Below are 15,817 nucleotides of genomic sequence, written 5' to 3' on the forward strand. Positions count from 1 at the left end.
GAGGGGAGGGGAGGAGAGGGGAGGGGAGGGGAGAGAAGGAACAGATGTGCTTTGGCACTCACCAGAGCAGCTCACAGGGAACTTTATGCGCACACCGAGCTACCAACAAAGCGCCCCATCACTGTTTTCCAGCCAAGAGTAAATAACTCTCCCACACATTTCCAATGGCTAGTGGACACCATGAACCCATAGTCTTTAACAGCCGAAACAGGGACTTTGAGGAAAAAGAACAAGCAACTGGGCCCTTTTTAGTTGTGAGCACTGAGTGCTCTCCCTTGACGAATTCGCAAGGTATCTAGGGTGGAGGCATGATTTGCTACTTTGGATCAATAAATTGCTCTGAGCCTGTGGGGCCATCCAAAAAGTTGAGCTCACAAATTTATAAAGATAAGATGGAATAATGTACACAAAATATCCCAGACATGGTATGGTTGCCCCACAGATGCCATTTCTCGGGTCCTTTCTTTCAAGCTCTGATGGGTATCCATTCAATATTTCCTATACAGCCATAGTTAGAGCTCTCAAGACCCAGGATAACAGAGACCAACATGTTCTAGAAATCTGTGCAGTATATCTCTAGCCAGTGAGGCTAACTGGATCACTCACAGAGAGTCACAACTGGAGAGAAAGCTTACCCATAGTCTCAGAGGTGTGGGGCTACATGGAACAGGACCAAAAACCATTCACAAAACTGGGCAAAATGGTGTGGAGGATGGCAGCTGAGTCCCATGAAGCAAGAGCCATCATTATGCTACAAGAAAATCCGTGAAGACCAGGACATGAGAACCTCTTTAATATATCAAATGGTGACCTTAGAATAGTATATGTGTCTGTGCACATATCTATATGCACGTATTGATTTCTATGTGCATGCGAGTTTTGTTCTTATGTATTCATCTATACATGGGCATGAAGTACCAGAGAGGGTCAGAAGATGTCAAATGCCCATGAATAGGAGTTACAGACAGTTGTGAGCAGCCATGAAGGGGCTGGAAATAGAATCTGGGTCCTCTGGAAGAGCACATGGTGCTCTTAACCTCTGAGCCATCTTATCTTTTGCACTGCTTGGGTTTGGACACAGCGCTCACACAGGTGGGGCACGTGCTCCGCCACCAAGTCACACCCCAGTCCTGTTTTCTGAACACACAATGCTCCCACTTGGAACTGGAGTGGCCATGGAAGCAGATGTCCCTCATGCTGGGGACTACGGACTGATATGTCTGTCCAGACTTCTGACCTTCACGCCATGACCTGCCTCAACCACCCACTCTTCTGCCATCCATGCTCCCTGCTTGAGCAATGCAGATCTTTTCTTCTTCATTGCCACACACTAGGCTCACTGGTATATCCTGTTCTTAGCAGTGTGACCCATGGCTCCTACAGGTCTGGGCTGGGTGTAGCATACACAGGAGTGAGGTTTTCCCCAGAGAGGCCTCAGCTCACACCACCTCGGCTCTCCTCACCCCACAGCTGCTCTGCCTTCTTCAAGGCAGGCTCCATGTCTAACTGGGTGCCTTTAAACTGTTGTGCCTCTTTCCCTAGAATGAAAATTCCACGGAAAAGGGGTCCTTCCCTATCCCACAGGGGCATTCCTTCCCCGAACCCAGAAACTGACAGAGTTACCAGGAAATGTTTGCTAAACTCTTGGTGATTCTTATCAACACAAAACATATCCAGTTTAGTAAAACTGTGACAGACACAAGCGAGCAGGGCCCTGAGGTCTCAAAGAGGCATTATCATCCATGCTGGCTAATGCTACCACTTTTACCTTAACTTCCTAAAGGGTGTTGAGTTACAGAATGGGACAGATGCCAGGCTCAGTGACACAGGGTGCTGGCACTGTGGCACTCGTTATGGGGACAGACTTCTGCTGACATCTAAAGAACAAGTGTGAGACCCCGACTTAGAGCGTCTCTCCCTGGAAGGTAAAGCCCCTGGATGTTCCCCAAGCTTGTTTTCCCTGATCTTTAAAAATACAGCTAGAAAGAAGCTCTTTGTTCTCTATAGCCAGCAAAAAGCCTTTTTTTGTTTCTATACTGTACAACCAGAGATGCCTGCCTTCCTGTGCCAAGGACATGGAGATAGATGCCAGAGAGGAGGCTGCAGCCCCCCCCCCCATCACCAGAAAGGAGCTATAGCCAACTCTCCTCCCAACTCCTCCCAACTCTCCTCCCAACTCCTCCCAATTCCTCAGCTAGCTGTTAAAAGCCCCCTACTGTCACCTCTCCGGGACTCCCTGCCCTGCAGAGGAGGCAGAGGGACTTCCTCCTCAGCTAGCTGATAATAAAACCTCTTGCAATTTGCACCAGGTGTGGTTTTCTCTTGGGACACTGGGGTGCTGGCCAGCTCATCCCGGGACTTGAGCAGAGGCCCAGCTTCGGAGGTCTTACACAAGATAAGTACCTGAGACTTCTCAGGAGGAAAGCTCGGTTTTAGCTCATAGCTGTAAGAATGTAAATCTGAGGCCAGCTGGCTCTGTTGTTCTGGAACCTGTGATGATTCAAACCACCTTGCCAGGGAGTGCACAGGCTCAACCCATGGTGGATGAAAACCAAAGCAAGAGAGGAAGAGGCTGTGAAGGATATACCCCCAATGACCCAACTTCCCCGCTCTGGGTACTGCCTCCCCAAGGCTCGTCCACATCCCTACCATGGTGCCATTGGTGGGATGGAGCCTATAGCATTTTGGACAATGAAAACACAAGTCGTAACACAAGATCTATGGCGAAACAAAATCACCTTTCTGAGAGATACAAGCAGGAAGACAGAAGGTGGGGGCTGATTCGGAGTCACTTCCTGGAAGAGGGAGCTCAGAGCTGAGTTTGGACCACAGGAGGACTCAGGAAGACTCACATGAAGTAGAGGGTTTGTACAGTCTTGGGCAGATCACAAATAGATCAAAGTGTCCTGGGGGAGGCTACGCTAGACAAGTGATGTGGGACCCCATGTAGCTGGGATAGCTCGGATGTCCCCAGAGGCTATCATGTCCGGGTATACTTGGGGAAGGAGGCTAGTTGGAATTGGCACAGAAACAACTTTGTGTCCCCTTCTGAGGAGTCTCAACTCCATTCTGTAGATAGCCGGAAACTTATTGGTTTATAACAGGTTATCCATGCTTTCTGATAAAGAGTGGGCTTCCACTGAGGAAAGAAAGAGGCTTGGGACAGGGTCCGGACAGGGGGTGACAAGGGGCTACATTGGAGCGGTGTTGGCAAGGGCTGAGGGCCAGCATGCTCAGCTGGGACCAAGGAGATGAGATGGAAAAGCCTAGCACATAGGAGAAGCTGGAGGAAGCTGGTGATGGTGGGATCCTGGAAATTACCCACCTTGTATGAAGAGCTTCCACTATGGGGGCTGGGGAGATGCTCAGTTGGTACAGTGTTAGCCTAGCAAGCTCGAGAATCTCAGTTTATACCTAGATCTCATGTAAAAAAAAATAATAGCTGGGAGTCATGGCATGTACCTGTGATGCCGGGGAGGTAGAGAGAAGATCTATGGGGCTCTCTTGTCAGTCAGCCTAGCCTTATTGATGAGCACCAGACCTGGCAAGAGATTCTGCCTTAAAAAAAAAACAATGTGAATGGGACTTGAAGAATGGCACCCAAGGACAGGGAGGCAGGCAGCTGTGCATGTGTAGGACACACACACACACACACACACACACACACACACCATGGCCAGATAACAGGGTTCAAAAAACTATTTTAAATTTCCCCATAGAATACCACAGAAAGGGACTCTAGCAGAGGTAAGGCTAATCAAAACCTTGTAACAGAGAAATAGTTGGGATTGCTCCTTGCTTTTATAGCCACACATTCCAGTTCTGTCAGAAGGTGGAAGGGGGTGGGGGCAGGAATGTCCAGTCACAAGCAAACTCAGAAATTTGCCAGGTCTATTGATGTTACCCCTTGTTACCTTCCAGGTAGTTCCAGAGAGATCTGAGGCAAGAACCTGCTGAACTGATCTATGGGAGGGCCGGAATAGAAAGGTTAAAAGCATTTGTACTTTAGCAAGACAAATATCATTGGGGACAAAGCTTGCCTCCAGGTCTAGAAAGTCTTCTGCGGTCAGGAGCCAACAAAGCAGAGGTCTAGGGAGCGACCTCACCCATAACAATAAGAACATTAAAAAACAGAGAGGGGAGGGGCTAGAAGTAAGAGGTTTGCTATGCAAGTATGAAGATCTGAGTTCCAAGTTCAGATCCCCAGTACCCACCCAAAAGCCAGGCATCCTAAATGTGTCTGTAAGCCCAGTATAGGGAGGCAAGAGACAGACTGATCCTGGGTGCTTAACGGCCAGCCAGGCTAGCTGAAATAGGGAACTTCACACCCAAGAAAAGGCTCTGTCTCAAAATAAGAGGATGGAGAGTAGTGGATACCGGACTCCTTCTGGTTTCCATATGCACACGCATGGGCACACACCCATACCCACACATGCACACAAAACCAAAATCATGTGTGCATATGCCACACATTACATAAATCTCACATTAAGTGTGTGCCCTTTCACACACATGCAAAAACACACACACACACACACACACACACACACACACACACACACACACACGAGAGAGAGAGAGAGAGAGAGAGAGAGAGAGAGAGAGAGAGAGATCTTAGCAAAAACAGTCCATAGAAAATCCAGGAAATCCCCTTGAGAGATAAGCCAGGAGGAGAAAGAGTGTTCAGCATCTCTCCATCCACCTGATGCTTAGGACTTCTGTTTTATGACTTAGCTTCCATCTGACTCCTCCTGGGGAAACACTGTATCGTTGCAACTGCTGGGAGACTCTTCCAAAATGTTGCTTTGCTCAGTAATTGCTTTTCTGTTGGGATGGGGGAGGCAGCATCTGACCGGAGCTGTCTTTTCTTTTTTTTCTCAGGAGCAGGTTACCGTTAAGCACATGATTAAGGAAAAGGAATCTTAATTACGAAAGGGAGGCAGAAAGAGAGAGTTTCAGATCTGCCTGACCTCCTGATAACTAAGGGAAAGCAGGGGTGACAGGGAGTTAGAGGTAGAGGGTGATGAAATATGACCCAGAGTGGTTTCCATTTACAAAGACCTAATTAAATCTAAGGATTGGCAATAAAAACTGGAGATTATGCTCACTGTTCCTCCAGCCTGTGGTTCAAAGCCATGATGCCGCCTGCCCTCTGGCACCTCACCTCAGTGCAGACGTGGAGGCACAATTAGCATTTGGCTAACAGCAACTAAAGCGGAAAGAGTTTAAGATGTCCTCCTAAGGGCTAGATATTTTGTTTTTGTAGTGCTGCAGGGGAAACCCAGGTCCTTGTATGCTAGGCAAATACTCTACCACTGAGCTACGCTGCCTTGCATGCTAAAAAACAAAACAAACAAACAAACAAACAAACAAACAAACACCCCTGGCTACCAACAGAAACTGGGCTGGAGATGAAGCTCAATAGGTAAAGGCTTGTCTAGTAGGAAGCTCCAAATTCCCTTCTCCTGCAATGCATAAACTGGCCATAGCATGCAATCCTGAAATCCCTGTTCTCAGGAGGTAGAGACAGGAGATTCCAGCTACAGAGTTCAAAGTCAATATGTTAAACAACAACAACAAAGACACCCACTCCCCAAAACAATCCATGCATCCATACAGATAAAACATCTACCTGTTATTCTAGTGCCAGGGAGTCAGAATCAGGAAATTCACCACTTCAAGTACATCCTGAGCTACCGTGGAACTGTCATCACCTTATACGGGTCAGGGCTTTCTGGCCAGCCACATGCTCCCTTCACCTGGACAGCTGTTCCACAAAAAGCACTTGCAATTCTTTTACAGCTGACAATAGTGGGATGAGATGGAGTGCTCTGTCTTCTTCTTGTACTTCTATTTCAAATCGTCCTCGTCCTCTCTGCTACACTCTCTGAGTGTCTCCTTCCATCTTGAAGTAAGCATGGAAGCCACTCCATCCTACCTTAGTGGTGTCCCCTGTTACTTCTTAAGCCCTTAATGTGTCAGGCACTACGCTACAATTTGTTTATAAATTATGTCACCGAGTGCTCATCACTGATCTAATTTCAGAGCTCACCCTTAGCTATCCTCCTCCTCCTCCTCCTCCTCCTCCTCCTCCTCTTCCTTCCCTTCCTTCTTTTCCTCCCCCTCCTTCTCCCCTTCTTTCCCCTTCTTCTCTTCCTCCTCCTCCTCCCTCTCCTCTTCCTCCTTCTCCTCCTCTTTCTCCCCTTCTTCAATTTTTTATTTTATTATTTCAAAAAAAGTATGTGCTTGTGTATGTCTATGTGAGTGTCTGCCATGTGTGTATGTGTTCACCAGAGCCAGAACAGGGCATTGGATCCCCTGTATCTGGGGTTACAGGGGCTGTGAAACACTGAAATAGGGTTTGGGAGCTGAACCCAGATCCTCTGGAAGCTGAGCCATCTCTTTTCAGGCCCAGACATTTGTTGTTATTGTTTGTTTGTTTGTTGTTTGTTTTGAGGTAGGGTCTCTCACTGCCTGGATTTATTTATTTGGCTCAGTTAGTTAGGCAGTAAGTCTCAGAGATCCATCTGACTCCACCTTCCTAGGGCTAGGACTTCACATACATGCCACTACGGCCAGCATCCATCTCACACTTGCACGACAAACACTTTATGGCAAATGCGAAGCCATCTTCTCATCCCATGAACATTTTAATAGTCACCATAACCAATCTGTGTTTCAAATCACCATGGAAACTCTATGTGAATGTAGACTCCTGGTCTAGAACAGTCTTCAGGGACAAAGAGCACCTGGTAAACTGGAGCCGAGTGCTCTGGATAGATGAGCACTCCACAGCCTTCTAACTGCCCTCGTCCTCTCTGCTACACTCATGCCTCCTTCTGTCTGGAAGTCAGCATGCCTGACACTCCATCCTACCACCGTGGCATCTCCTGCCATTTCCTAAGTGCCAGGCGCTGCGCTACAATGTGTTTATAAATTATGTCACTTGAGTGCTCATCACTGCCCTAAAAGAGACAGTGCTAACCAGTGGGTCCCCTTTTGCATGTGAATAAACTCGGGCCCAGAGACAGAATGATCAACAGCTCCAAGTCCCATAGGGAGTGAGTGGATTACAGGGTTCCATGTATCCACTAGGCCAAGGGACACCTGACTTCATCACTCATGTCCCAACCACAGCAGTCCCAGAGGGCTGGGCAGAGTCTCTGACCTGAAGCAATAGGTATGGAGTGATCTGGACTGTGTACCGTTTCACAACTGGCACATTCTGTAATGGCTCAGAAAGGCAAAGAAAGAACTACCTCATCTACTCCCATGAGGCACTAGGGCATGTGACACAGCATTAAAACTCTTATATAGGGAATCATGAAATTGGGTCCTGGATTTAGATCTACCATCAGCTACTTGTGTGACCCTAGACAACTTTTTCCAATTTTTTTTTAGGTATTTTCTTTATTTACATTTCAAATGCTATCCCAAAAATCCCCCATTACCACCCCCCCCCTCCCCGCTCTCCTACCCACCCACTCCCACTTCTTGGCCCTGGTGTTCCCCTGTACTGGGGCATATAAAGTTTGCAAGACCAAGGGGCCTCTCTTCCCAATGATGGCCCAACACTATGAACTAACCAGTACCCCAGAGCTCGTGTCTCTAGCTGCATATGTAGCTGAAGATGGCCTGGACAACTTTTGAACTTTGCCTCCTCCTCCCTTAAAATGCAAATCACAGCAACCGTGGTACACTAGTTTATTACAGGCAAGGAGTTTTAAAGGTATACCACTGATGCTTAAACACAGTTCTGAGATGGCGGCAATTAGACTCATCCAATTTGGTGATACTTACAACCGTAGTCCATAGATGTCTCTTGTCACCCTCAAGAACCATCCGTCACCTTCAGCAACTATTAGTTATCCTCAGCTGTCATTTGTGACCCTTAACTACCAGCTATCATCATCACCCACTACTTGTCATTCTCAAATGACACCTGTTACTCTCACTGGACATCTCAGGCTCCTTTCACCCTCAGCCGGCTCGTCATAAGCCCGGCAAAGTGCGTTTAGGACCGCCCTGCCATCCCAGAATAGGGACCCCGTGGGTGACGACAGCCCTTGCGACCCCAGACCACTCACAGAGGCAGACGACAGCGTGGCTTGTAGAAGCAAGACGAAAGAGCCTCTGGTGCCTTACTGCCCCCGCTCTGGAGCAAAAGCTGTCAAACTGGCTCCTAAAGCCGCTTCCGGGTCTCTCTAGGAAGCCCGGAGGTTCCCTCATCTCTATGATGAGCAAGTGGTTTCTCAGTTTTAAACTGTGCTGAGGCAGTTCCCGAGTTTCAGAATCTTTTGAGAGGGTCATCTAGACTCCTCTTCCTACCTCCAGCTTCTGCTTCCAGGCTTCCACCTCTCTGTGTACCCCTATTAAGGAGTGCAGAACTGATCGAAGAAGGGGTTTAGCTCAGCCGGTTTCCTTGGATGGGTGGGTGGGCGGATGAATGGACAGACGGGTGGGCAGGTGAGTAGATGGATAGATGGATGGGTGGGTGGATGGGTATGTGGGCAGATAGAAAAATATATGGGTGGATGGGTATGTGGGTGGATAGAAAGATGGGTAGATGGTGGGCAGATAGAAAGATAGGTAGGTGGATGGATGTGTAGGTAAATAGGTATGCGGGTAAGTATATGGGATGATGGAGAGGTGGTATATGGATAAATAGATGGTGGATAGATGGATGAGAACATGGATAGATTGGTGTGTGGGTGGATGGATTGATGGACTTCTGGCTGGAGAAAGGACAGACGACAGATGAAGGTCTGTAAGTAAGGGAATATTCGCTCTCCATGTTTCTTTAAAAATATTTTATTTTAGCCAGGCAGTGGTGGCACACACTTTTAATCCCTGCACTTGGGTGGCAGAGACAGGCAGATTTCTGAGTTCCAGGCTAGCCAGTACTACACAGAGAAACCCTGTCTCAAAAAACAAAACAAACAAACACACACACACACATATATATATACATATATATGTATATATATAATATTTTATGTATATGAGTGTTTTGCCTGCACATATGCAACCACATGCCACAGATCTCCTAGAATTGGAGTTGCAGGCCAGTTGTGAGTGTTAAGTGTTAGAATGTAAACCTAGGTCCTCCTCTGCAAGAGCAGGAAGTGTGTTTATCTGCTAAGCCATCTCTCCAGCCCCTCCACTTACTTTTTCAAAGCCGGTTTTTTTCCCCCTGACCTTTGGTATCTATATGTGGATACATTTTGTTGTGTTCCTGATTTTGTTTTCCCTGGTCCCTGTTACTATGGCCACTGACTATGTAACAAGCGAAGCCCAACCTTTGTTCCCGAAGGACTTAGAAGCTATGAGGAGAGGAAGTTAGCTTTCTCCCTGTTAGGAACACCGTATGCCCTCTCATTAGAGCTGTGGGCTTAAAGAAAGCTGCATAGTATGTGCATATAGCCCAAAGAGACACGTGCCTTATACGGGACCCAGGATCAGAGAGTTTTGATCTGGAAAAATGAAGGTTTTTGACTCCAAGTGCTTTCCTTGTCAACAGAACTGGTCCCATATTCAGACTCACTCGAATGGGCTCACATGAATGATGTCATCCATAGCTTGGTTTTCCTCATGTATATACATAAAGTAACAAAGGTAGACACAAGCCCCAGGACATAAAAATAAATGGAGGCCAGAAGAAGAAAGCCAAGATGCTGGTGAGACCCTGACTTTCTTGGCTGCCTGGTCTTCAGCTTCCATCTGGCTGTAGGCCTCAGGAGAGGGAAGATAGGGTTGTATTCAGTGGTCTTTAGGGACAGCTTTTCTGTGGCTCCTTGGGATATTAAAAAAAAAAAAAACTTAGAAAAGAAGAAGACGGATACTCAGGAGCTAGGAGCCCAGCTATGTCCTCTTGAGACCAGCAGCCGTGGAAGAAGGGGCCCCTGAGATTTCAATACAGGAGATTGTTTTCCTGTGAGCAATCCCAGGATCCTCCAGGGGATGCCCACATTTCCTGTATGGATAAACACGGAGCGTGCTATATTAAATGTTAATATAATCTTTTGTCCCCTGAGGACTCTAAAAATATAAACATTTACATCTGAAAGGAAAATTACAGACTTTGTAATTACTCCCCGAGTTCTCACTGCTGGTTTGTAGATTTTGTAAAAGCCTAGAATAGGAAATCTACGCTAAAAGTGACCAGAGAAAGAAATTCTCTTAAGCATCGGTTTTCAGGGCAATATGCATTTTATAGGGCATTTAGGAGACAAATGGTGTTGAATGCCAAATGGGGGCCGTGACTTAACTCTTCCTTGTTTAATTTTATAGAAAACGGAATGAGGTGGGGCATATCTTGTATTGGGGCATAACCATCTATGAATATTTTATTTATTACACAAACGAGTATTTACAAACTCTGGCTTTACATAATGACCCCTAAAGAGGAAAAGGGAGAAAAAGAAGGTAGGGTTAGACTCTAGATCAAGGAAAAAGATTCTAGTTCGAGTCTGGAGGTGGCTGTTGAGGCAAATCTGGATCAAGGTGAGTTTCAGAAGGATCACATTTCTGGCAGGCTTCCTTAGAGCTGTGCCTCATTTTCTGTGTTGAGATTTCACATAAACATCCATTAGGACATTGGATTCCCACATGCGCGCTCATGTTAAAGCTCTGGGATAATGAGTGAATACAAGACGCCAACCCCGGGGAACATTCTAAGTATAAATAGGCCAGAGGGTTGAACAGCCGTATGTGTTCCCAGCAATTATTATGGGATATTCCGTAATATCCCCCACATTTTAGTGGCTTCGTGCAATAATAGTGTATTTTTTCCCCCTCTCATCAGCACCAAATTCAGCCTGCAGGAAAGGAGAGAGTGCTGTGAGAGCTACATAAGATTCATTCAGGGACTGAGCTTTCTCCCCCTGCTGTGTTACTCTTTTCAACACACAGCCTCCCCAGTCACTGAGGCAGGGGAAGCACAAACATGGCTCTCCCCAATAATCCTAGTTAAAAGTCTCAAAATTGTCCAATCTCTCTCCTGCTCTTAGGCCAGTTTTCAATTTTGTGAAGCACATACACACACGTTGTATTTCTGTCTGTAGCTGTTTAAATCTCCAAGCAGGTCAGGTATTCCTCTGACCCAGCTTGGATCTGACCCTCTACTGGAATCTGCTGCGACAAACCGGTGCTGGAAGAGGGGTCAGGTTGAGCAATGGGAGTAGGCTGTGAACAGCTACTCTGAACTGGGGCAGTTTCTAAAGAAATCATTGTGCGCACTGGATGAGAGGCATCTGCAGGGAAAGCATACAATGTGCAGGCCTGAGTACCTGGATTTGATTCCCGGGAGAGAGAACAGGCTCTCGAAAGCTGTCTTCCATGCAGATATCCACACGTGCTCCGGAATACATGTGTACCTGTACCCACATAACAACAACAAAAATACAAACGAGATCTTAGTAGGCTTGGTTGACACCTCAAAATCTCAGTGAGATTCTGGTTCAGTGAGAGAGCCTGTCTCAAGTCAGCAAGCCCAAATCCACACACTCACATGCATGCACTCTGGACATGTGCGTATGAGTGCATGTGCACATGCACACATGCATGAATAGAAATAAATAAACTTCCTTAAAAATAGTAACCTTCCCCCAGGCCCCTTGAAAATCAATCAAGTTCAGTGTCTGGTCCAGACACAGAAATCATGAATGATAGGGCTGGGACGGAAAGTCACACTCTCAGGCTCCAACTCCCTGTGCTCGGAGTCCTGTCCTTTCTGCTGCTCTATCTCTTGGAAAAAATTAAAGGGGGTGGGGGGGAGAGAACAAATAGACAAAAGTCAAGAAACATTTAAAGAGTGGTTAATGATTTCAAGAACGAGTTTGTTTTAGGAAGGGAAATAAGCATGTATTACTTACAGTGCGTTTGATAAAATGATTTTCCCCACCACATATTAAAGAACTCTCCGAGCAACTTAATGAATGTTTATATTTCATTTACTCAGCAATTAAGCATCTCCACATTCTTTTATGAGCATTTATAGCACTTATTAAGAATTATCAAGCATCCTATCTGGGTCAATGACTGTTCTTTTTCCTTAAAAAAAAAAAAACAGCTTTGCAATATCTTATTATTAGAACCATTGCCTTTCTCAGCACAAATTAAATGACGTGTTTAAATAGTGCTGATTAAAAACTTCATAAGATTAGCTTAGCTCTCAGTACCCCACTGGGAAGTCTCTTTTGCAGTGGATGACAGTTAATAGAGATACTTGTGAATGGTCAAAGCACAGAGAGTCAGTAGCTCTGGGGTGCTTGACCCTATGCAGGGACATCTATGTAATCCTCTCCAAGGCTCAGGGAATATCATGGAAGGGGTGGGGGCAGAAGATTATAAGAACCAGAGGTTGGGGAGGACCGTTGGAAAACAGTGTCTTCTGGACCTGACTCCGGAACTCAATACAGCTTCCCTGCAGAAGACACACACTAGACCAGCACCATCAACGTTTCAGCATAGAAAGGGGAGGGGCTCATGAGGACCCACCCATCCTTGAGGGACTGGCACTAGTTAAGGATGGCTGGGGGAAGAGGTGTGACTTTTGTTAGTCATGTAACCACTGACAAGTTGCTTATGCAACCACCGACCCATGCAACCATGACACTAATGTACAGACACACACATGCAAGGGAACACACACAGGTACACACTCGCATGGCACATGCACACGCACGAGCACACATGAGAGTAGAAGAGTACTTTTGAGAAGACAGTTTTCACTGGGAGAAGGAGGGGGAAGATAAGAGAAGATTGTGGGCTAAAATTCATTATATTCATGCACAAAAATTTCAACAAGAAAATAGGAAATTTTATGTTATCCCAAGTTTCCTAGCCAGAGGTCCCTCATTTCATACTTACAGTGATTGGTTGAGATGGTCACATGACACATGTCCGGATAGGATCTTTCAGCATCAGTATCACTTATTTCCTAGGAAATAAGGCCACTCAAGCTTTTGGAGTTCTCTGAGGGCACTGCTGAAGCCCATGCCTGCCTCTTCACCCTTCAGTGCTTTCAGGATTTGAGGAGCACAGATACCAGCTATGTTTCTTAGTCAATTTTGAATTGACAATCATACAAATTCATCCTATTACTGGAAAAATCAAAGAAAAAAGAAACATTTTAGGCTCCTGTAACTGGAAACTCAAAAGGTGGATTTAGCCGTCTCTTAGTTCAGCTTGCTAATGTTTGGCTGGCCTCTTTACTGTGGCAAGAAAAAAAATAAATAAATAAAATTTCTTGGTAGCCAAAGCCAGCACCTTCTTCGCTTCCTGGACTCCTCAGAAGGGAAGCCTTCTGTTCTAGTGTAAGTCGCAGGGAAGATTCTGGTTGGATAGCCATGGGTCATGTGACCATCTCGTAATCAATCAATATAGCTGGAAGATATCTCCTGCTGAGTCAGAACTGGGTTATTATTCCTCCCTGCGTCTGCTGTTACAAAGTAACATAAATGTGGCAGCTTACAGCCCTACGTCTAGTCTCTCATAGCTCCAGAGGCAGTCATTGGAAGTCATTCTCACCTGATTAAAGTCCAGCTGTCGATGTGGCTACCCACGAGGGACAGCGGGAGGATTTGCTGTGTGATGTTTTCCAGTTTCTAGAGTTGTGCTCTTTAAAGTTTTTAGAATTACATTTAGCAAGTGTGTGTGTGTGTGTGTGTGCGCACACACATGTGTTTAGAAATGAGGACACCCAATGGGATCCCCCCCCCCCCGCCCCGTCTTTCCACCAACATATAGGTCCTGTGAATATAACTCAGATAGTCAGGTTTAGTGGAAGCACATAGTTGCTAAGCTCTCCTGTCAACTCGACGCTTAGTCTTTGCATCTCTGGATTCACGGCAGTTTCACCTCGAAGAGCACAGAAGCTGAAATTCTTCTATTACCACATGGCACAGACTCTCTCTCCTTTGAGTTTAATCTCCCTTGTGTGCTCTTTTATTTAGACTTGTGAGTACATTTAGAGGCCATATTAACAACCCTCAATAGTCACTGGTCCAACTTAACCACGTCTTCAAAGGCCCTCTTGGCCATGTTAAGTTATATTTCTGGGTTCCAGACCCTAGGGATATGGATACTTTGGGGGGACATTTTTTGGTCTGACACAGACAGAATTTGCACCCATTCAATGTCAAGACAGAAAAAATATTGTAGAGCATGCCAGAGACTATACCCCCAAGAAGGTGTTTTGGGCACACATCAAAAACACTCTATCAACTAAGGCAACCATTTTGTACTTTATGGAACATCGTTGGTTGTTACCCAAAGTGTGTCTCTCCTTTCTTGCACAGTGATAGTGTGAGACCCCGACTTAGAGCGTTTCTCCCTGGAAGGCAAAGCCCCTGGATGTCCTCCAAGCTTGTTTTCCCTGATCATTAAAAATACAGCTAGAAAGAAGCTCTTTGTTCTCTATAGCCAGCAAAAGACCTTTTTTTGTTTCTATACTGTACAACCAGAGATGCCTGCTTCCTGTGCCAAGGACATGGAGATAGATGCCAGAGAGGAGGCTGCAGCTCACTCCCCTCCTCACCAGAAAGGAGCTGTAGCCAACTCTCCTCCCAACTCCTCCCAATTCCTCAGCTAGCTGTTAAAAGCCCCCTACTGTCACCTCTCCGGGTGGAACTCCCCTGCCCTGCAAGGCGGAGGGACTTTGTCCTCAGCTAGCTGATAATAAAACCTCTTGCAGTTTGCATCAGGTGTGGTTTTCTCTTGGGACACTGGGGTGCTGGCCAGCTCATCCAGGGACTTGAGCAGAGGCCCAGCATCGGGGGTCTTACAATAGTGTTTTACTGCCCTGCATGGTCATTTATATAATAGTCCTCTGCTTTTCAGGCTTCACTGTAGGTAAGTGTGCCCATGTGGCTAAGTTCTTACCACATGGTGTGATTGAAATGATGTGTTCAATTCTTGCATCAGATGTTAAAAAGAGTTGATTATCCCCTACCCCCCATACCCTTTCCTTTTTTTATGGGCTGAAATTCAGCAGTCACTGTGTTGGTTAAGTCTCTGTTATCAACGTGGTGCATATCTAGAGTCACCTGGGAAGAGAAAACCTCAACTGAGGAACTGCCCAGATCAGAGTAGCCTGTCTCCATGTTTGTGAGAGGTACTCTGTAGTGATTGATGTGGGTGGGCCCAGTCCACTGTGGATGGCACCATCCTTAGGCAGGTAGGCCTGCATTGTCCAGTGAGTAAGCTAGTAGGGAGCCTTTGTCAGTGGCTCCCTCCTCCAGTTTCTATCTTTATTTCCTGTCCTGTCTTCCTTCACTGATGGATCATGACTTGAAATAGTAAAGTGTCGCAGGTCCTCCGAGCTGGTTGCGACACCAACGACACAGACACCAAGTCGGGTTCACGCAACAACTTTACTTCGGGCTTTTTCTTTTACAGCTCCCTTCCCCAGCAGCTTCTTCTTAGGGCAAGGACTAAACTACTCTTACTCGCGGCAAGGGCTAAAACTCTCCACTTCTCTACTTCTAGCTTCTACCTAGGGCAAGGGCTAAAAAAACAACTCTCCGCACTACTCGCGACTCCTCCCCTTCTAGCTCCACCCCACCTCATCCAATCAGAATTCACACACGCTCCAGGCAAGAGCTTAGGTCGTTCACAGATAGGCTGACAGGTCTGGATCGCGAGGAACTGTCCAGCCTGCCAGGCAGCTAAGGCATGCAGCCTCACTGCGCATGCTCAGACAAGGCAGTAAACAAGTGGGTTTCCCAGGGCCACCCGCTTCCCACAGTAAAGTGACTTTCTCTTCAAGTTGTTTTGGTCAGTACTTTACCACTGCCAACAGAAAGGAAAACCAGAA

The 15,817-nt window shown here is 46.4% G+C and overlaps 1 protein-coding gene across 5 annotated transcripts in view; it reads right to left on the reverse strand.

Annotated features, from left to right (window-relative positions):
* Sdr42e1 (short chain dehydrogenase/reductase family 42E, member 1) overlaps positions 1–13,342 on the reverse strand; it is an 18,512-nt gene extending 5,170 nt beyond the window's left edge. Inside the window, exons 1-3 of one of the 5 annotated variants that reach the window (XM_021170380.2) lie at positions 13,270–13,342; positions 12,871–13,103; positions 11,289–11,375 (exon numbers count right to left, since the gene is read on the reverse strand). In XM_021170380.2, the coding sequence (XP_021026039.1) occupies positions 11,289–11,375; positions 12,871–12,901 (118 nt within the window). In that variant the 5' untranslated portion in view covers positions 12,902–13,103; positions 13,270–13,342. Of the gene's footprint in view, positions 1–635; positions 752–3,462; positions 3,779–7,800; positions 8,042–8,087; positions 8,198–11,288; positions 11,376–12,870; positions 13,104–13,269 lie in introns of those variants that run through there. The other 4 variants (XM_021170381.2, XM_021170382.2, XM_029480824.1 and 1 more) reach the window with 4 other exon arrangements.
* Between the last annotated feature and the right edge of the window lie 2,475 nt (positions 13,343–15,817).

The sequence above is a fragment of the Mus caroli genome, chromosome 8 (assembly GCF_900094665.2).
Source record: "Mus caroli chromosome 8, CAROLI_EIJ_v1.1, whole genome shotgun sequence".
Taxonomy (NCBI): Eukaryota; Metazoa; Chordata; class Mammalia; order Rodentia; family Muridae; genus Mus; species Mus caroli.